At 38.0% G+C, this 22337-nt stretch overlaps 1 protein-coding gene across 3 annotated transcripts; it reads left to right on the forward strand.

Annotated features, from left to right (window-relative positions):
• The first annotated feature begins 1410 nt into the window (after positions 1-1410).
• nlrp12l (NLR family pyrin domain containing 12-like) lies at positions 1411-21737 on the forward strand. 3 transcript variants are annotated; one of them, XM_017681772.2, is made up of 13 exons: positions 1411-1462; positions 4912-4982; positions 5606-5764; positions 9004-10803; positions 13332-13502; positions 13883-14056; positions 14589-14762; positions 16992-17165; positions 18062-18235; positions 18941-19114; positions 19929-20102; positions 20447-20620; positions 20739-21737. In XM_017681772.2, exons 2-13 carry the CDS (start codon positions 4912-4914, stop codon positions 20746-20748), a joined length of 3429 nt encoding a protein of 1142 aa, XP_017537261.1. In that variant the 5' UTR covers positions 1411-1462; the 3' UTR covers positions 20749-21737. The 3 variants fall into 3 exon arrangements, with proteins under 3 accessions (XP_017537261.1, XP_017537263.1, XP_017537262.1); XM_017681773.2 differs by lacking the exon at positions 1411-1462 and adding an exon at positions 2447-2533; XM_017681774.2 differs by lacking the exon at positions 20447-20620.
• The last annotated feature ends 600 nt before the right edge of the window (positions 21738-22337 follow it).

Consider the following 22337-nt stretch of genomic DNA (forward strand, 5'->3'; position numbering starts at 1 on the left):
ATCAGTAGAGACAAGACGGAATACATGTGTGTGAATGAGAGGGAGGCAGGTGGAAATGTGAAGATGCAAGGAGTATAGGTCGTAAAGGTGGATGACTTCAAATATCTTGGGTCAACCATCCAGAGCAATGGACAGTGTAGAAAAGAGGTGAAGAAGAGGGTGCAGGCAGGATGGAGTGGGTGGAGACGGGTGTCAGGGCTGATGTGTGACAGAAGGATAGCAGCAACAGTGAAAGGGAAGGTTTACAAGACAGTAGTGCGTCCTGCTATGATGTATGGTTTGGAGACTGTGGCTCTGTCTAAAAGACAGGAGGCTGAGCTGGAGGTGGCGGAGATAAAGATGCTGAGATTTTCGTTGGGAGTGACAAGGATGGACAAGATTAGAAATGAGCAGATCAGAGGGACAGTGAAGGTGGAGCAGTTTGGAGATAAAGCCAGAGAGGCCAGGTTGAGATGGTTTGGACATGTGTTGAGGAGGAATAGTAGATATATTGGTCAAAGAATGTTGGAGATGGAGCTGCTGGGTAGAAGGAGAAGAGATAGACCTCAGAGAAGGTTTATGGATGTAGTGAAGGTGGACATGGAGAAGGTTGGTGTAAAAGTAGAGGAGGCAGTGGATAGGGCAAGATGGAGGCAGATGATCCGCTGTGGCGACCCCTAAAGGGAGCAGCCAGAAAGAAGAAGAAGATATAAAAAAAATTCAGTGTTATGTAAAAAACATGAAATCTTTCATATAAGCATTTATGTAGAGTTTATTTGCTCCGGGTGCCCCCCAAAATGTATACTACAAATATTTATTATGTTATGTTTGTTATATTGTATGTTTTCTTTTTTTCTAACATTTTGAAGTCAGCAAACCAATACAAATTTGTATGGTACCTTTGAATGTACACTTTGCAGAGAATGTAGAGAATTTATTATTATTTAATCTATCTATCTATCTATCTATCTATCTATCTATCTATCTATCTATCTATATATATATATATATATATATATATATATATATATATATATATATATATATATATATATGGATGGAATTTTTGCACAAGAGTCACTAGATGTCATCATCCAGTTTTTAGTATCACGAAAAGGAAAGTGTGACAAACTGTCAACTGTGGAATTTCCATCACCTCACATTCTCTATCTTTTTTTTCCTTTTATTCAAAGTTTTAAGGCCTATAAAAGCGAACAAAACATTAAAAACAATAAAACATCCACTTCATTCATGTATTATTCTGAATGCAGATTAAAGCACCGACCGCTTGACAAAATGCTGTGGTGACAGTGGTACATTAAAATAGTCACTACTGAAAATGGTTGAAAACAAATGCGCAATGTTTCCTCCTCCTCCCCCCTGCGTCAAAATATGAAGCAGAAGTGAAAGGACAGTAAATGACCAGGTCTGGCTGTGGAATGGACTCATCAGCATTAGTCGCCACAGAACCCCAGCTGCCTTTGTAAGTATTAATACATTTGTTACATGGTTTGGGTAACACTTAACTTTAATCCTGGCACATAATATTGATATCACCATGCCACATGTGCCTGGGCAGGTGCCGTTTACTGCAATAATGTCTGATAGAGTACCCTCAGTTATGTGATATAAGTATATGTGACAAGAGAAACACAGGCCTGTTGTATTTTTGAACAAAATCTGTTATGATAGCTCATGACAGCATATGAGAGAGGCTATAACATGTTTATGACATGGTTATGCCAATGTTATGTATGTAAGTCATTGAACTCTGCCACATAATCTAACTGGAACTGTTTTAGTTAGCATGTTGTTGAGACAGCTGAGCCTGTGCTCTGATCATTCTTAATATGTGCTTTAAGACAGTTTAGTTGAGGGTACAGTGGTTTGGTTGCTTTAGGCACTAACTACATGGTTTAGACATTCATATTTTAACCCTTACCCTAAACACAGCTGATAAGCCCAGAAATGTTTGCTAGTGAAATCGGTTTCTTCAGTTTTGCCCTGGAGTGAAGAGTGTAAAACAATTAAAAATGTAAAGCTTGACTTTTCAGTGAACTGTTTCTTTAAGAGGCCATAGAAAACTAGAACAACGCCTAAAAAACTAGAACAATGAGAGTCATATACATGAATGTGATCAGCCTAATAGAATAGAAGCATAATAAAATCACTGTTTCAACGTATTGCTTTTATAAAACAGCACCAAAATAATGATGTGATCTTTGCAAAAATACAAAATGATCCAGTTTATCATTAATAATGTAGGCTCTTAAAAGACATACAGCACAGCTTGTGGAGCTGTTGTTGGCCACAGCAGCGCTGTACATAAACTGAGATTTCTCCAACAATGTGCTCTAAGTCTAATCTACGTGCCACGCCTCAGGCGGACACGGACTCCATTTCCCAGACTGCGTCGGGAGATCACATGACTCTGGACAATCGCCCGCGTCACTACCAGCGCTCGCAGTCCCCTGATTATTGAGTAAACACACCTGTGTAGGTTGACCTGCTTATTTAGTATTTAAGCCCGGGCTGTAGGAAGAATCGGTGCGAGGTATTGTTTCCCTCTCAGAGCATATTAAGCGTTGTTTCCGATTGTCTATAATTTTATGAGCCTATCTTTGTTTATACCGACTTTGTCTTTTTGCTACACCCTTTTATACTTTTACCGGCTGGTTTTGTTCTTCCGTGTTTAGACTTAGAGCTTGTTTATCAACCACGATTTTTGTCTGCTCCTGGGTTTTTGATCGCTTCGTGTTTTCTGTCCATTTTTTCGTGTTTAGACCATTCTCTTTGCTGCCTGAGATATTAACATTTGTTTGCCTGTTCATCCGCATTCGTCTGAATCCCGTCACCCCGTTACGCTACGCCTTATTCTCTCCGCCAGGTCTGCCTTTCAGTTCTGCCGGCTTTACCGCATACCTCTCCGTGAGAAATTAGCCCCACCTTCACAATAAGGATCCTCATCAAAATAACCCATAACTAAATGCTGAAGAACCAAAACCTAAGCTAACATTTCTACAGGCACTACAATGATATGAAAAGTTTACAGTCAGGCAACGTGATGATGTGGGTAGCTGCATTCTCCACGCCCCCTAGTGGTCATTCCAATGGCAGAATTGAAATAGACCCACGTCAATAAAACCAAATGAATAATGAACTAGGACACAGCTGGCTGTGTGGGTGAAATGTTGTGAATCAGTAGCCACGTTTACATGCAGCCTGATAATCCGTTAATAATCCGACTAATAGCTCAGTCGGAATAGAATACGTCCATGTAAACACCTCAATCCGATTGAGACCAATCGGCGTACAATTTCTATCCGATTGAACGAGGTGGGTAAACCTGTAAATAATCCGTTAAATATTAGAATAATATCCGTGTAAACGCCTGAATCCGATTACACTCCAATCGGAGGGTGCAGGAACGTTCTGCGCATGCGCGGCGCGTCATAGCGAACGGTTTGTACCGTTTAACATGGCGGAGCAGAAACGGGTCTGCAGAGACGAAGTTTAAGTCTGAGCTTAAAAACACGGCGGTGGGACGGACGACCAGCTTATGTGTCTCAGAACACGACGTCTTCCTCCCGCCGCTTCCTTTATAAGTACTTGTGAAGGACGTTTTTCGGAGTCTGACGTCAGTTTAAAGCCATTAAAAACTCAAGCGCGTCAACTGGAAACTCGCCTCACGCCGACTGGACATCACGTGATGTTCCCTGTCATGGTAACGTTCACTCTGAGCGCTGCTCCACGCATTTTGCATCGGATTACTTGTAGTGAGCACGTAAACGAAGATTTTCATCAGATTGTTGAGCTCAGTCTGAATCTGCAATCCGATTGTTTTCAGTCGGACTGGCAAAAATCTTTGCATGTAGACACAGCCAGTGAATTCTCTGAAAAGATCTCAAATATAACTCTACACAAATTTGGTTTGCTTTCTGTGCGACCATGGACACAGATTTGTTTCCATTCGTCTGTACATTAATTACATACTGTCAAACCACACAGTGTTTATAATCATTTGATTTCAACCACCAACGAGCAGCTTACAGTCATTTCCTGACCAACACTTGACCAACTCTGCAGTCCATTTCCTTTTTTTGGTTTCAACATACACTGTGTGCACGACATTGCAATTATAGTCAGGGGAGTTCTTGTTATTCTGTCTGCTGCCCTTTTTTTTTTTTTTTAATTTTACTGATTTCACCATTCACTCTCTGATGAATCGGACATGCAACAGAGTTTGTAAGCATGCAACAAAGATGGTAGACATGCAGCAGAGTTGGCAGGCATGCAAAAAAGTTGCCAGCAAGCAGGAAAGTTAATAGGTACACAACAAAATTGATAGGCGTACAGCAAAGTTATTAAGCATGCACCACATTTGACAGATTTACAACAAAGTTGATAGCCATGCAACAGAGTTGACAGGGACACAAAGTTGATGGGCATGCAATAAAATTAGTAGGTATGTGACAAAACTAACAGGAATACATCAAAGTTGACAGGGACACAATAAAATTGACAGACACACAATAAAGTTGATTGGCATGAAACACGTTTGAAAGGTACACAACAAATTTTAATAGGCATGCAACAAAGTTGAGAGACACATGGCACAGTTGATAGGCATCCAAAAAATTTGATAGGTATACAACAAAATTAATAGGTACACAGCAAAGTTGATGGGCATGAAACAAATTTGATAGGCATGCAACAAGCTACTGCATTTAATCTTTACTTTTGGATGCTTGAGTGTGTATAAAAGTCTGTATTCCTCATTGTCACGCAAGTATGCTTTTGGCTACATACTTTCACTTAAGTATTTTGGGTATGTCATCACAGTACCTACACTTTAACTTAAGACTAATGTGTGTGTTTTGTGTTTTTTTCCACTGGTGATCAGAGTTTTATTTGTTCATGTTTGTTATGCAGATGCAAAAATGCTACAATTCATCTACAGTGAATCACTCCAGCAAGCAAACTCATAACTTTGAGGCACTGAGGTAAGAACTGTACATGGGTTTGCATTGTACAACATGATATTACACAATACTTTCAAATTTTGAGTTGGTCTGGATGTTGGTGTGTTTGTTTAACATTTTCTAACCTCTCCTTGAGGAAGCCCAGTATTATATGTAGTTAAAAAGCAACTCCTGGTTTGATCAATCTGTGCTCATGATGTAATTGATAATATTACTAAGCAAGTCTCTGTGGTGGCTGTGAAGGTGTCAAGAAAAAAAAAATATATAGCGTGTGTGTGTGTGTGTGTGTGTATATATATATATATATATTACATGCTACCACGAGTGTGAAAGCACCACCAACATTCAAAAGTGACCAAAACATCAGCCAGAAAGCAGAAAGGTACTGAGAAGTGGTCTGTGGTCCCCACCTGCAGAACCACTCCTTTATTGAGTGTGTCTTGCTAATTGCCAATAATTTCCACCTGTTGTCTGTTCCATTTGCACAACAGCTGTGAAATTGATTGTCAATCAGTGTTGCTTCCTAAGTGGACAGTTTGATTTCACAGAAGTTTGATTTACTTGCAGTTATATTGTTTGATTTTGAGTTGATTATTTTTTTGAGCAGTGTATATATATATATTTTTTTTCCTCATCATTTGAAGGTTGGCCCAGTTGGATGGACCAGACTGTCTTTCAATAAGAACTTCCCATTCGAAGTTAGAGCCCATTGAATTTAAAAAAGCTGACTCTGCGTCAATCAGAACTGCATCATCAGTGCTTGAACCTGGAACAATGACAGAAGACATTTCCATCTCTCAGTGGTAAGACACCAGCACAGCACTTATTACCTCTCCTGCACACTAAGTATTCAAGAAGAAAACATAAATAAATTACATTCAAAAGTTTAAAATCACTTGGACTGATAATATTTTAACACAGTATTTAATGTAATAATGCTGTTTTATATATAGTAATAATTTGTACACTGTGAATTTAAATAGTAGAAACTAGACATCAAAAGTTATTTTAAGATGTTTCACTCAATATTTAAAGTATTCTGTGAACAACAATCAGGTCAGTCATAAATAATATAAAGTAACTTGGTTGAGGAAGCCCTTAGGGTCAGACAGCTCTCCTCTAATTTTTTAGAAACCTTTTAGGGTCAGTTGACGATCAATTTTTTTTATTATTGAAAATCAGTTATAAGTGTATTTGTAATAAATTATATTGTTCTATAATTGTAGAGGGATTATAAAGAGAAAATGTTATTTTCATACATAATATAATTTTCATACATATAATATTTATGTGTATTTTTTTAAATGAACATGTAGTGAGGTAAGGCATCCCCCCACACAAAGGAATAAAGGCCCCTTTTAGCATACTGCCTGTAACAGGACAAAACAATCAGGATGCTTATGGTAAAAACTAAATTTTGAGCCTTTAAAATAACAATGGGAATACAAAAACATAGTAAAAAAGCAGGTCAGAGTCAAAACCAGAAAAAAGCAACACACATATACCAGATATATTAAAAGAACAATAATAAAAATAAAATAATAAGTCAGGCAAAAAACAAAAATGGGAGATCCAAAAACAGCAAACAAAGCCACAAATGGGTAAAGTGAAAAACAAGGTCAAAATAACAAGCCACGTAAGAACACAGAGTAAACAAATGGAATAAACACTTAATATGCTCAGAGAAATCTGGGGCAATACTAAGAATTAGGGATGTATCAGTACAGATACTGGTATCCGGTATCGGTCTGATACCATGCTTATGTTCTCATACTTATAAAAATTTGCCTTTGACAGAGACTCTTTGACATATGAACAGGAAACTGTCAGTCAATTTAAGCATCCCACCTTGGCAGATTTCCAGTAGGATTATTGGCTATTTTTAAACAGACAAAATCACAATAGCTTCCACAGTACGCACGCACACACACACACACACACACACACACACACACACACACACACACACACACACACACACACACAGGATAACTAAGCAGAGATGGAAAAAGGTCAACATGTCCTCTTTAAGACCACCTGTGCCAACTTTACTTTGGTTGGGTGAATGCAATAATAGAGTATACATGTTAATACAGAGGTGTGTGTAGGCGTTGTATTTCATGGTTTAATCTTAAGTTTTGTCTGTACATGATGATCTATTTAAACATACAGTGTAAGTTACCAAAGAAGAAGATTTCTAAAATCACACAGTGTATGTCTGGCTTTACAAGACATTTAACTACAGTTCAATAAGACAAAAAAAACAAGACAAAAAACAAAAAAAAAACTCCCAACAGGATGTAAAACTCGAAATGTAAGCTCATTGGATTCATTAGCCTTGGATGTGATTCCTAATGTCGCTGAGCTACAGAAACTTTTGGAGCAAAATTTTGACTTTTTTACTTAAACTGTACAGAAGTGCTTTTCTGCCCAGGATAGATTTTTCCACTGCAGCTCCACTCAATCCAAGGTAACAAATGTAGCACAGCTAGCTAATGCTCTTAAAATCAGCTATATTTTAATTGCTGAATTTATTCATTAATTTAATTAAGGAATAAATTTACACTAACAACTACATAATTCTAAGCAAGTATCGGTTTCTGTATCGGCAAGTACTAAAAAATATATACTCATACTTGGTTTGAAAAACGTGGTATTGATGCAACCCTATTAGGATATTAAGAAGTAAAAAAAACAGAGTATTTATAGAGGAGTGGTGATGAAGTTCAAGTATGTCTGGTTAGTATTCAGGAGGTGATGACCTTGAGAGTGGTGGATGATTGGAGGATGATGGGGGGAGTGAGTTTCACATGATCTTCCAGGGGATTCTGAGAGTTAGAGTCCGGAAGTGGATCGGTTTGCTGAGCACTCAGCACTATAGAGCTGGAGGGAGGCGTGATGCTGTCCCCCAAAATATTGTTTAGTTAAATTTTCATTAAATTTTATGAGTTTTGCAGTCAGGAAGAGTTACATCTACACCTGGTCAGCACTGTTATTTGCAGTAGTTCACATTTAGTAATGAAATGTTGAATGTTATTGTTTTGTTTAAGTTGTTAATAAACACAATATTTTTATATTAAAATGAATAGTAATATAAATTAAAAAATAAATTATTAATGTTACATATGTTATATAAACTATATTAATTACACATATTATTATAATGTAATTATATTATGTTTGTAACTAATATAATCACTATAACTATTTGAAGGTTCTTTCCTGGACTGAATTTTGGTACACTAATCTGCAGTTCCAGTTTACCTCCCCTAACTGTGCAAAGGTTTATACATAATCCTGTACATGTTAAAATTGTTCACAGACACTGTTAAGTTTACAGTTAATGTATTGTTCTTGTTTGGCATTTTTTCCCCTACTGTAAATGTTTATCCACAATATTTTGGTCAAGGATAGCGCGTGACTAGTATATTAGAATTATGTGCTTTGCATTGCACTTTGTGATGTAAGGTTTGGATACAGCTGCTCAGCCGTGAAAACCCATTCCGTGTAGCTCTCTACACGCTGTTCTTGAGCTAATCTGAAGGCCACATGAAGCTTTGAGGTCTGTAGCGATTAACTCTGCAGAAAGTTGGCGACCTCTGTGCGCTATGCGCCTCAGTATCCACTGACCCTGCTCTGTTATTTTAGGTGACCTGCCACTTCGTGGCTGAGTTGCTGTCATTCCCAAACACTTCCACTTTCTTATAATACCATTGACAGTTGACTGGAATATTTTAGTAGCGAGGAAATTACACAACTGGACAACTGCACACGTGGCATTCTATCACGGTACTTGGTTTTATACACCTGTGGACATGGAAGTGAACACCTGAATTTAGTTATTTGGATGGGTGACTGAATACTTTTGACAATATAGTGTATGTAGATTCATTGGTTTTTTTTATTAAAACTATTGATTCCAAATGTTTGAACTGTGATTTAACAATGTAAACCTTTGAAAGGTTATTCTTAGTGATAGTATAACTTAATATACTTATATTTAAAGATATACAAGTGATCTAATTTCTTCTTTTTCTTTTAGGAATCACTCTATTGGTTCCACTACTTCTATCTCATCCATGGATACAGAAGTAGAACTGCAACATTCACATAAATGTAGGCTAAAGGAAAAGTTCCAGTGCATTTACAGCAATGTGCCAGGGCAAGGTTGCCCGATGTTCCTGAATGAAATTTACACCGAGCTCTACATCACTGAGAGTGATAGTGGTAACATCAATAAGGAACACGAGGTGAGACAGATTGAAATAATGTCCAGGACACAAACAGTAGAAATACCCATCAAATGCAATGACATCTTCAGGCGCTCCCATGAACACAGCAAACCCGCTCGGAGTGTCCTTACAAAGGGTGTTGCTGGCATTGGAAAAACTGTTTCTGTCCAGAAATTTGTCATGGACTGGGCTGAAGGAAGAGCGAATCAAGAAATAGAGTTTGTTTATCCGCTAGCATTCCGTGAACTGAACCTGTTAAAAGAAAAGCAGTTCAGCTTGGTTGAGCTTCTTTACTATTTCAAATTGGAGACCCCTCAAGGAAGAAACCTTCAGAATTACAAAGTTCTCTTCATCTTTGATGGACTGGACGAGTGCCGCTTTCCTCTGGACTTTCAGAACAATGAGAGAAAGTTTGACCAAATAGAGCGAGTATGTCTAGATGCTGTATTGACAAACCTAATCAGTGGGAACCTTCTTCCAGATGCCCTTATCTGGATAACAACCCGTCCAGCAGCAGCCAGTCAGATCCCTCCTCGTTATGTTGACCTGGTAACTGAGGTACGTGGTTTTAACAACCCTCAGAAAGTCGAGTACCTCAAGAAGAGAATAAGTGACCAGAGTCTGGCTCACAGAGTCATCACACATGTCAAGTCCTCAAGGAGCCTCTTCATCATGTGCCACATCCCAGTCTTCTGCTGGCTTTCAGCCACCGTTCTGGAAAGAATGTTAGGTGACTCAGATGGTGAAGAAATTCCCAAGACGTTGACTCAAATGTACATGCACTTCCTGCTGATCCAGATGAAAGTTAAAAATGACAGATACTCTGAAAAACATCAGGCTGATGAGAAAGGCATGATTCTGAAGTTGGGCAAACTAGCCTTCCAACAGCTACAGAAGGGCAACCTGATATTCTATGAGGAAGATCTAGGAGCTTGTGATATTGACCTCAAGGAGGCAGTGGTCTACTCAGGTGTCTGCTCGCAAATCTTTAGGGAAGAATGTGCACTGACTCAGGGTAAAGTCTACTGCTTTGTACACCTGAGCATCCAAGAGTTTCTCGCAGCTATATATGTGTTTTTCATGTGCAAAGTCCAGAACTTGAATGTTCTTGATCAGAAAAGCTGCACTGGAGCTGATTCTAACCTGGATGTGCTGTATGACTTGCACAGGAGCGCCATAGACAGGGCCTTACAGAGTGAAAATGGCCACCTGGATCTCTTCCTCCGTTTCCTTATGGGCCTTTCTCTGGAGTCCAACCAGACCCTCCTCCAAAGCCTGGTGAGACGTAGCTTTGGACACAACTATCAAAGCACAGAAGCAACAGTGGATTACATCAAGAAGAATATTGAGGAGAACTCCTCAACTGAGAAGTCTATCAATCTGTTCTACTGTCTGAATGAACTGAATGAGCTCTCTTTAGTGAAGGACATCCAAAAATACCTGAGCTCTGAGCGTTTCTCCAAACTCTCCCTGGCTCAATGGTCAGCTCTGGTGTTCATGTTACTGACGTCAGAAGAAAAACTGGATGTGTTTGATCTCAAGAAATACAGCAGGTCAGATGAAGGTCTCTTGAGACTGATGTTAGTGGTCAAAGCTTCAGAAATTGCTCTGTAAGTAGTCCATGCACTGTAGATGAAATGAGAGATGTGTATAGCTTTTACTGGACAAAATGATGCATTCAGTTTATTTAGAGCTAAGCCTTCAGTTTAGGCCATGAATGTCAAAACTCTTTAAACACTCAGTGTTAATTTCTGCTAGCATCCTTATAACATTCAAATAGTATGAAAGTGCTAAGCTAACTGTAATTCACATGAATTGTTGGCTGTTCTGGATTAAGAATGGACATTTGACACTTGTAAAATATGTTTTATTTAAAGCTTGTAATAGATTGTAACATATATTTTACCTTGCAGCAGTTCTACAGTGACTGTTTCAGTAACAAACTCAGACATTGCGCTACTGCTGTTTTCCATTACAAACAACTGACTAACATCTACTCACATTCACAGTCAGTGACGTATCCATGACGTTCTTGCTAAATTTCTTGCTAAATTTGTCTCATTGGAAAACATGATTGCTTAATCCCACTGTCAACTGCCTAAATATGTTAAAGGGTGATCTGAGTCATTAGGCCTTTAGTTCAGCTCCTGAGCATTAGGAGAGCTAGCTTGGCTGTATCTACGGTACTGTGCGAAAGTCTTAGGCACCCAAGACACATTTTCAAAATCTATTTATTTTTGTAGTATGTGTTTATTTGCTGAGAAAAGTGTTAATATTTTAATATATATACACCTGGTTGGGATAGTGTAGTGGTTAACACCTCTGCCTTCTACACTGTAGACAGGGGTTCAATCCCCACCTGGGCAAACACCCTACACTATACCAATAAGAGTCCTTGGGCAAGATACCTAACACTGCCTTGGCCTACCTATGTAAAAATGATCAAATTGTAAGTCGCTCTGGATAAGATGATTTTATTGATAAAATGATTTTATGGATGTTAGTGTTTTGTTTAACCATTTTCAAACCTCTCCTCGAGGAAGCCCAGTATAAGCCCAGTATTAAGCAACTCCTGGTTTGACCAATCAGTACTTCATTAAATTGTACTCATGATGTGATTGATGATATTAACAAGTCTCTGTGGTGGCTGTGAAGGTGTCAAGGTAAAATATGGACCCAAGAAATTCTTGTTACTTTTTATTGTTTTTATGTTTATTTGAATTATGAATATGACTTTATTCTAATGTATATTGTGATAAACTCACTGCTGAGGTAAATTGTTTAGAAGCATAAAACATTCGCACAGTACTTTACCTAGATACCACAAATAATAAAAATCATGATTGGCCGATGTTCCATTGAGCACTTAAGGAATTCAATCCTATTATTTGGCAATACCAAATATTGCCAGTGACCATGATGATTATATATTAAATAAAAACAAATTAATTTTTTTAACAATTCCCCACTGAACTTTATCTTCTTATTTTTTACCAATAATTGTGATGTAATGCATGTTATTCATGTGGAAATTATTCACACATTTGAATTAAGAAAACTCATTGCATTCCTTTTTATGGCTTAGTTAAATCTTGTTCATTCCAAATCTTGGATGACTGATGAAGATCCATTAAACATTCTTTTTTTTTCTTTTGTTTGTTCAGACAGTCAGGTGAAAAAGCAAGTACACCCTATGAAATCATATGTAGACATATCAGTATTTGGTCATAGGTTAAACAGCATGTATTGATAAGAAAGAATCCACAGTCAATTCTATGACTCTATGAGGTCCTGTGGCAGTAAGGCAGCTCCAAACCATAACATTTCCACCATCCAGCTTTACAGTTGGTATGGGGTTCTTCTGATCAAATGCCTTCTTGGTTTTCAACAAACATGGCTTCTGGTACTGTGGCCGAACAACTTCATGTGTGCCTTGTCTGTCCATAGCACATCATTCCTGAAGTCCAGGTACTTACCAAGATATTGATTACCAAACTTTAGTCTCTATTTGTTCTTTCTAGACAGCACATACTTCCTCATAGTCTTGTCTGATGGTAGATGCATCCACTGTGGCAAGAGTTACTAACAGATCCTGTTATGAAATTTTGGGGTTCTTACCAACTTGTTTGGGCACATTTCGGTCTGCTTAGGATAAAGTTGCTGGGGTGGCCTGGCCTGAACATGTTGTTTTAAATCTTCACTTGTAGATGATCCTGCAGACAGCAGAAGAATTGATTTCTGATATTTTGGAAACACTTCTTAAGACTCATAGACATCTACAGCCTTCTTTCTGATTGCCTCAAAGGGTGCATTTGATCTAGCCATTAAACCTCAGTAACAAAAAGCAACCCTGGCCAGATTTCCGAGATTTAAATAAGGCAAATTCCTCTAAGATGGTTTCTAACAGTGTTCTGGTCATTAGCACCTGACTTCAATTTGTCACATTTGAAGAAGTGATGCATGTAGGGTGTACTTACTTTTTTCAATACAAGAAAATGGCATTTCTGTTTATTTCAAATGTTAGTTGTAGGTGTCACTTGTTCAATGATATCACCTTTATCTATCACCATTGTAGTTACTCCTTCACATGACTGCATGTGGCCAACTAAAGTTCATTTGGATGTTTTATTTATCTCAGGCTGGATAACTGTGGCCTCACTGAGAGATGCTGTAAAGCACTGGGCTCTGCAGTCTCTACCTCCTCAAGCCTGCGAGAGCTGGATTTGAGTAGTAACTCCATTGGAGACACAGGATTGAGGCTTTTTGCAGATGGACTGGGAAACTCAGAGAGTAAATTAGAGAAACTCAGGTACAGCTTCTGCCTTTCTAGCCTTTTACTGGGTTATAACACAAGACCTGGTTTACTTAAATTATAGTACCACAAACTAGAAGTTGGACAGTGCAACGTCTAATAATTATGATAATAATTAAGGATTACTGAATAATAAGCTTTACCCATAATGATATTATGACTTAGGTTTAGGTGGTAAATTATTCTTTCCAGTGTATGTTGCAAAAATGTCAATTTCGAATTTTCTGGAATGCACATACACAGTTCACTAGCATTCTCTTATATCAGTGTTAAGGTATAATGCACTTGGGTATTCACCTACAGAACAGAAAATTCAACCAGTCTGTAAAATGAGGATTGATGTTGCAAGTTACTTTAAGGTTCTTTTGTCTCTGCAGGCTCTCCTACTGTAGAATCACACCACAAGGCTGCTCTATTCTGGCCTCAGAGCTTATTCCAAAACTTCCACACCTAAAAGAACTAGACCTGAGTGAGAACAGTCTGAGAGAGGCTGGAATCCAGATACTCGCTACTAAGCTGAAGAATCCACAATGCAAACTGGAGATACTGAAGTGAGTGTCTCTACCACCTGCCTGCAAATGTGTCTTACGCTCTCCAAATCATTCTACTGAATTAGTTCAAAATGAGGTCCTACAGTCCTTATACACATATTGTGGCACGGGTCATGACAAGTTCTGAGAGCATATGAGATCTGCTATGATATGTTTATGGCAGGGTTATGTCTGAGTTTGAGTAGTGTTACAAAAACATATAATTGGCGGTCCATGTGAGGACACATGATGCTGATTGTACTTGTAAAATGTCAACACTCAAAGGCTGCCAAGCTATTAGTATTACATATATCATTGTCTGAGTGCTATATTACAGATTTTTATTGTCTTAAAAGCCAAATCCTGATATCTATTTAAAATTTGGGAATAGCTATTATTACTACATCTAATTCATATTTATTTTGGTGAAGAGAAAATCACTGCGTTGCCCAGTGCTTGTATTTACAAAAAAGTGTCAGTTATACATGATCACACATAGTTGTCCAGTGTGAACAATCTGAGTGACAAGAATTCTTCCTCCACATGCTGGTAGACTGAAGGACTGCAGAGTCACTCCTAATGGAAGTTTTGCACTAGCCTCAGCTCTGAGGTCCAACCCCTCACACCTTAGAGAGCTGGACCTACACTGGAACAACCCAGGAGACGAAGGGGTGGAGCAGCTTGTGGCTGTTATGGAGAATCCAGTCTGTAAGCTTGAAGTATTATGGTGAGGTGCTTTTTACTTTATGTTTACATGCTACTTTATGCTTATTGACATGAACATGTTAAGCCTGTTTGGCAGTGTGTTTTGTTAAATGTTTTTCATCACACAGATGCTGCCCAAAGAAAAACCGTTATCTCCATGTTAACTTTACATTCTTACATTTGAATATAAGTTAATGCAAAAAAGGTTTTATTCCAAGTGCTTTAGGAACATTTCTAACATGAAATTTTCACATAATGTAGAAAGGAGCTGCCCAAATGAAGACAACAAAAATGGAGACAATTGTTTTTCTTTAGACAGTGACAAATGACTTTACAATATACATTAACATATATGAGTAAAGGACATTTTTTTGGCATTAACTTTTTTAAAATGAAAATGTACCATTTAAGATTTTGCTAACACTTTACTTGCACCCTGCTACATAACATTGACATACTATTACTATGTCATAAAGGTGTCATGGCAGATGTCATCTGCTGTCAGAAGTTGCCAGAAGAGTTTATTACCAGTAATATAAGTGTCATGTTAATATTACCACAAATTGTCATAAAAAACTAAATATGACTAAAGACTAAAATGCTTGATGTCATGACGGCCAACTAGTGTACACAGCAAACTAGCATGTGACATTTTGTTACCTTTTATTTTTTAATTGCTTCATCATATATTTTGTATACACTATATTTCAAGAAGTATTTGCTCATCTGCTTTCACGCACATATGAACTTGAGTGACATCCCATTCTTAATCCATAGGGTTTAATATGATGTTGGTCCACCCTTTGCAGCTATAACAGCTTCGTTTCTGGGAAGGCTTTCCACAAGGTCTGGAAGTGCGTTTATGGGAATCTTTGACCCTTCTTCCAGAAGCGCATTTGTGAGGTCAGACACTGATGTTAGACGAGAAAGCCTGGCTCACAGTCTCCGCTCTAATTCATCCCAAAGGTGTTCTATCGGGTTGAGGTCAGGACTCTGTGCAGTCAAGTTCTTCCACACCAAACTCGCTCATCCATGTCTTCATGGACCTTGCTTTGTGCACTGGTGCACAGTCATGTTGGAACAGGAAGGGGCAATCCCCAAACTGTTCCCACAAAATTGGGAGCATGAAATTGTCCAAAATCTCTTGGTCTGTTGAAGCATTAAGAGTTCCTTTCACTGGAACTAAGGGGCTGAGCCCAAATCCTGAAAAACAGCCCCACACCGTAATCCCAACCCCCACCAAACTTTACACTGGGCACAATGGAGTCAGACAAGTACTGTTCCCCTGGCAACTACCAAACCCAGACTTGTCCATTGGATTGCCAGATGGAGAAGTGTGGTTCGTCACTCCAAAGAACATGTCTCCACTGCTCTAGAGTCCAGTGGCGGCACTTTACACCACTGCATTCAACGCTTGAATTGCATTCCATGAAGCTCCCTACACTGCTCTTGAGTTAATCTGAAGGCCACATAAAGTTTGGAGGTCTGTAGCGATTGACTCTGCAGAAAGTTGGCGACCTCTGTACCTATGTACCTATGTACCTCAGCATCTGCTGATCCTGCGCTGTCATTTTACATGGCTTACAACTTCGTGGCTGAGTTGCTGTCATTCCCAGTCACTTCCACTGACAGTTGACTGTGGAATATTTAGTAGCGAGGAAATTTCACGACTGGACTTGTTGCACAGGTGGCATCCTATCATGGTACCACGCTGGAATTCACTGAACTCCTGAGAGCAACCCATTCTTTCACTAATGTTTGTAGAAGCAGTCTGCAGGCCTAGGTGCTTGGTTTTATACACTTGTTAGTGATTGGAACACCTGAATTCAATTATTTGGATGGGTGAGGGAATACTTCTGGCAATATAGTGTGTGTACAGAGAATCACATCACATAGACTTTATATTATGAAGCTATGAGGGAGCTTTTAGAGGCATTAAACTCTTCAGACGTTTGGTTCCTATCACGACCCCTGTGAACAGTTCTGTCTCAGTGTCTCTAGAACAGAGCATTTCACACCAAACCACTCTGAATGCCTCTGTTTACATCTTAGCAATGGAATAATATAGAAAGAAAAAAAAACAGTGGATTTCACCTTTAAACTCTTACATGAGCATTAAGCATGTAAGCTAATTTTTTGCTATTCTTTTTCTTTATTCCTCATCATCTAAAAAGGAGAGTGATATCTAGTGTGATGATAAATACCCACTGCATAGTTTAAATGATTTGCTCCCTTCTTCTTTTGCCTTCAGGCTAAGTTATGGTTTGCTTACTCAGAGGTGCTGTGAGGCGCTTGCTTCAGCCTTCAGGTACCGCTCTGCTAGTCTGAAAGCAGTGGACCTGAGTGGAAACTCCATACGAAACGCAGGAGTGGAGCTGCTCTCTGCTGGGATTAGAAGTCCACACTGCAAACTGGAGATACTGAGGTCAGAGTCAGTTCACAGCTTTAAATTCATGTCTGAAACACAAATTTAATCTAGGTTTAAGTAGCAGACTGCTAAAAACTGTAAAAATGGGAAAGGGGAGGGGTCAATTTGAAGTGTTTGTAAAGTGTTTGTAATTTATAAAAATGTCTTTTCTCTCTTCATTTTAATCTTCATTAAAATCAAATCATTTTATTCGTGTACAACCAACTAGACTTCTTGTTACCAAAGGAAGTACATTTGCTGTTTAAATAACAAAATCTTCTTTTACAGTGTAGTACATATGTTTTTACTTTATGTGCCCACTTACCCCAGATGTAGTTGACCACCCAAGACACGGTTGGTGTCCAAATTTTGTTCATAGTATGACTTACTGTGAGCTGTAAAGCTGAACAAAACTTCATCATATAGCCGAACTATTTTTTGGACAACAGGTAAATTCAAACTCTGTTTGCATTCACAAATGCTACACGCACATAGATGCTAGATTATGTTTGCGATTTCTGATGTCTCTATTTAATTTCAGTTAAAAAATGTAAGATTGAGAGTTATCTGTAAAAAGACATGCAAAAATTGTGACAATCTGCAGGCATATGCCTGTATATATGCACGTGAATCACTCCAAATCTGTGTGACCTTAATAAAGACCTGGATTTAGTTTGAGGTAGTTGAGAGAGGTTTTGGAGATTTATGGAAGAGATTTGGGTGCCTAGTGAATTTTAGTGTCAGCATTAGCAGAGCAACATTAGTCTGGTAGCTTCAGGGCTAAATTCCAGTGCTAAAAAAAGACACCAAACAGGTCTTGGTTGATTGACTACATCTAAAGTAAGTGGAAAATTGTGTGTCCAAATCATTCCTTTTAATGTAATGTTGATTTAAGTAGATAACAATCTTTGCAGGTTGGCATCTTGTGGGATCACAGAGGAAGGAGCTGCTGCTTTGGCTAATGCACTTGCTGCAAATCCCACAACGCTCAGAGAGCTGGACCTGAGTCAGAATCACATCCAGGATTCTGGACTGAAAGTGCTCTCTCAGGCAATGAAGAACTTCACTTGCAAACTTCAGACATTAAGGTAATGTTCTGAATGAGTTTTAGTATTGTAGTTGGGATGTTTATCATGTATACTTACATTTATTGGTCATTTTATTAGAAACACCAAACACTTAGGCTTACAGTTACTGACTGTAACCTATTTGTTGCTTCACTGTTTATCATCCCCCCCATCTGCCTTGTTCATTGAAGGAAAGAAGGTATCATTAAGACCACTCTCAGCACAGCATGTGATAGTGTGAATCAGGCTCAGTGGTGTTGCTCATGACACTGCTGGGTGGAAATGTGCTGACCAAAAATAACCAGAGACCGTTTGAAAGTTTCAAGTTTATTTGTCATTTGCACAACATGTCAGGTCATTTAGGCTCAGGTAATGACTCAGTGTTATTGTTCTTTAAAGTGACTTAGTGTTAAGGTGTTATTGTCCATAGCAGAGATGATATAATAATAATAATACTGACAGAGTGACTGAGTGAAATGGTAGCTGGGGAAGGACCCAAAGCTTCACAGCTTGTACAGAAGCCTGACAGCCTGTGGTTAGAAACTGTTCAGTACCGAACAGTGACAATGTGCTCAGAACCTGGACACTGATGAAGGGCTATGGGATGACTGGTACACCCCCAAAGTGCAGCTGCAAGACAGGTGTTTCCAACAGAGTGGCCAATTTCAAACTTTAGTACTGGAGAGCAAATAAAAAGTCTCTACATTTCTTTGTCTCTCTTTACAGGCTGAGAGAGAGTGGAATTATGGAAGAGGGCTGTTCTGCCCTCGCATCAGCCCTAATCTCAAATCCCACTTATTTGAGAGACCTGAATCTGGGTATCAACAACTTAACAGATGCAGGAATTAAGACTTTTTCTGCTGTGCTGAAGGATGGCAGGAGTGGAATTGTTCAACTGGAGTGAGTATTTCGGACAGCATAGTGTGATATTTTGCAACAAACCGCATTGCATACACATAATCATAGAGTGCTTAAAAGTAGTTTCAGGACACAATCATCATTTTTTCTTAGAATTCTTTCATTTGTTAATGTATTATGGAAATTGTACTTTACCAAACTCAAAAGTTCAGAAGTTTGGCTGCATTATAACTTATCATTCAACACTTTGGGTCCAACTGCACAATAGTAAACTAGAAAACTTTCAGCAAACCCCTCCATTTTACTTCAAAACAAATGTTTAGACACTGAACCAAAAGCCCATGTTCAAACCAGATACAATGTCCTGCACAAATATTGGCACCCCTGGTATTCTTGAGCAAAGTGAGCTGTAAAAATATTTTCAATTGTATATTCTTTTGATTTTTCATTCAAAATTTAGGAAAAATTCTAAGCTTTATTTAAGTTATAATCATTGAAAGAAAAGGGTAAATCTTGTCATGAAATATTGTTCTTAAATATATATATGTGTGCCACAATTGTTGGCACCCCTAGAAATTCTTAAGAATGAAGTCTAACTGAAGTGTATTCCCAAAGATACAAACATATTTTATGCTCACCTGAGTGATTAGAACCACTTCAATGGTTAGCCATTATTTTCTGTTTTAATGGGGAATATATATATGAGAGGAAACACAGGCCAAATTCACTTTGGTCTCTTGTCTCTTATTGACAAAATGTCTGAGAAAGATTAGTCACATTGTGAATTCCAAAATCAAGCATAATAAAATGTAAGAGTGGAATGATAACTAACATTACGTATGCTTTTTCTCACCAGGCTAAATCAGTGTGGCTTGACTGGAGAATGCTGTGATGTGCTGGCCTCTACACTAAGCAAAGAGGCTTCATGTCTGAGGGAACTGAACCTGGGAGGAAATAACCTGCAGGATTCAGGAGTGGAGACTCTTTGTGCTGGATTAGAGAATCCACACTGCAAACTGGAGATTCTGAGGTGATACATTTTATTGTAATATAATAATTTATATTATTTTGGTAAAGAAGAGCAAATTTGGGGCAACTAACAGTCAGTGTCCTTTGTAAGTAGTGTGTTTCTCTTGCAAGTAAACATAATGATGATAATAATAATAAGAATTTCTGTTCAATACAAACACACTTATAGCTGAAATCTGGAGTTAATAGTAAAACTAAACAGGCTTTCTATCCTTTACTTATTACAAGAAAATGATTGTGTCAACCACGTCCTACAGAAGCAGCAGATAGAGATTAGGTTGAAAAGCGCTAGAGAATTCCTTTAATTACAATGTACACTTATGAAGCCACCACTTTTCCTTGCAGACTGTTCAACTGCGGGGTCACAGAGAAATGCAGCACAACTTTAGCATCAGCTTTAAAAGACAAACACACAGTCCTAAGAGAACTGGACCTTAGAGAAAACAACCTTAGAGACACTGACATAAGGCAGATTTCAGCCTTACTGGAAAATCCAAACTGTAAACTAGAGAAAATTAAGTAAGTTGGTGTTTTCAATAAATAGTCTTAATCACTTCTTTCCTCCTAAAAAGTAATGAACTTTTAAATTTTTTCAGTGATTGTGTACTGTTTACTAATACATACTTTCCCTCTCCAGCTTGTACTGAACCCCCCGCAACATACATGTGCACACAAAAAAGCATGAGCTGTGCACACTGAGGAGCAGAAATACAAACCAAAATCCTTCCTCCAGTATTCTTATTTATTGAACATATTTAATATTATTGCAATTCTATATATTTATGTTTAGGGCTATTGTCATAGTTTCTATGCTGCCCAGATGTCTTGACTTTAATCTTACAGAATAGACTGTCTAAAAAAAAAAGTCACATTAATTGTGAATTACAGTGCTCATACATTCAAAAACATTTTCTAGAGCTCCACTGAGAACATTTGCATATTATTATATGCCAAAAACAGTCCTAAACATTTATTGTTCTATGACAATCAGACTGTTTTGTTACTATACTTTTAAGACTTTTACTACTTTTAAGATTTCCAATTGGCTGCTCTCATACAAAAAGCAATCCTAGCAGAAACACTCCTAAAAGTTCAACCTGAATGGGTGTGAATAAACTGATATAGAAAAGGCAGATAAATTGTTGGTTTTCATGACACTGTAAAAGCAATGAATTCAAAATGGGCTGCTTTTAGAGTAAAGTTTTCATATTTTAACTGTATGGACTAGACAGTGAACGCTACACTTTGAAACTTTAACAATGTTTAAATATTATGTAATATTAAGAAGTGAGGAAAACTGAGTAATGGTAACGGCCCTTTAGATCAACATGTTTTAGACAGTACAGTTAGCTGGGACTAATATACATAATACCAGCTAGATTCATGAAGGTCAATAATTGCAGATATTATATTACAGACACACATACTAATTTAAGGAATTAATAAAATGTGTTATTACATTGTTCCTAAATGTAAGGATGAACTTTATGTTGAGGTAACAAAGTCATTGTAGACTGACTCTATATGACTGTGTGGCATTTCTACAGCAATTTGTTTTGGGTGTATTTGGTTTGTAGTGTATTTAATAAATACATGAAGTGTTGGTACAATACAAATAAAGACACAAAGCACTGACTGTTGTGTCCCTCTTTTCTTTTTATACCAGTTTTACACTAACTAAATGTTCAAGATATTTATTCTCGTATGCCTGACACAATGTCAGTTGTTAAAGAAACAGTAAGGCCCACTGTAGGACTATTTGAAATTGTATTAGGTTTCATTTCTATAATTCTGGTAAATTCTTAGTAATTCTAGTAAATCATTAGGATTAATTACCATTATTTAAATCAAATGCGTGAGGCAAACATTCAAGGGAAACTTTACCTCTCAACAATTCAGTTATGCAGAAAGTCATTCAGAGTGAGCCAATGTGAAATTCATTGTAGAGAAATGTACTGACTCAGCTTTCAGTACAGTGCTGTTGATTGGAAGCAGGGAACACAACGTCTGCAGCACAAATGATGCCATTTGATTTACTATCCAAAATGACCAATGACCATCTTAGTTTAAATATGTAAGGTTCATGATGGTAAAGTAGTTGTACACCTGACAAAGTTTTTCTTAGGGGACTATTTAGCCTTACAACACCCTGCAAGTATCTCTGTGCCAGGAATGCATAAAAAAAGAAAGTTCACCTTAGGCCAAAACCTAAAGTGATTATAAAAGAACAGTGAAC

Source organism: Pygocentrus nattereri, chromosome 9, assembly GCF_015220715.1.
Source record: "Pygocentrus nattereri isolate fPygNat1 chromosome 9, fPygNat1.pri, whole genome shotgun sequence".
Classification (NCBI taxonomy): domain Eukaryota; kingdom Metazoa; phylum Chordata; class Actinopteri; order Characiformes; family Serrasalmidae; genus Pygocentrus; species Pygocentrus nattereri.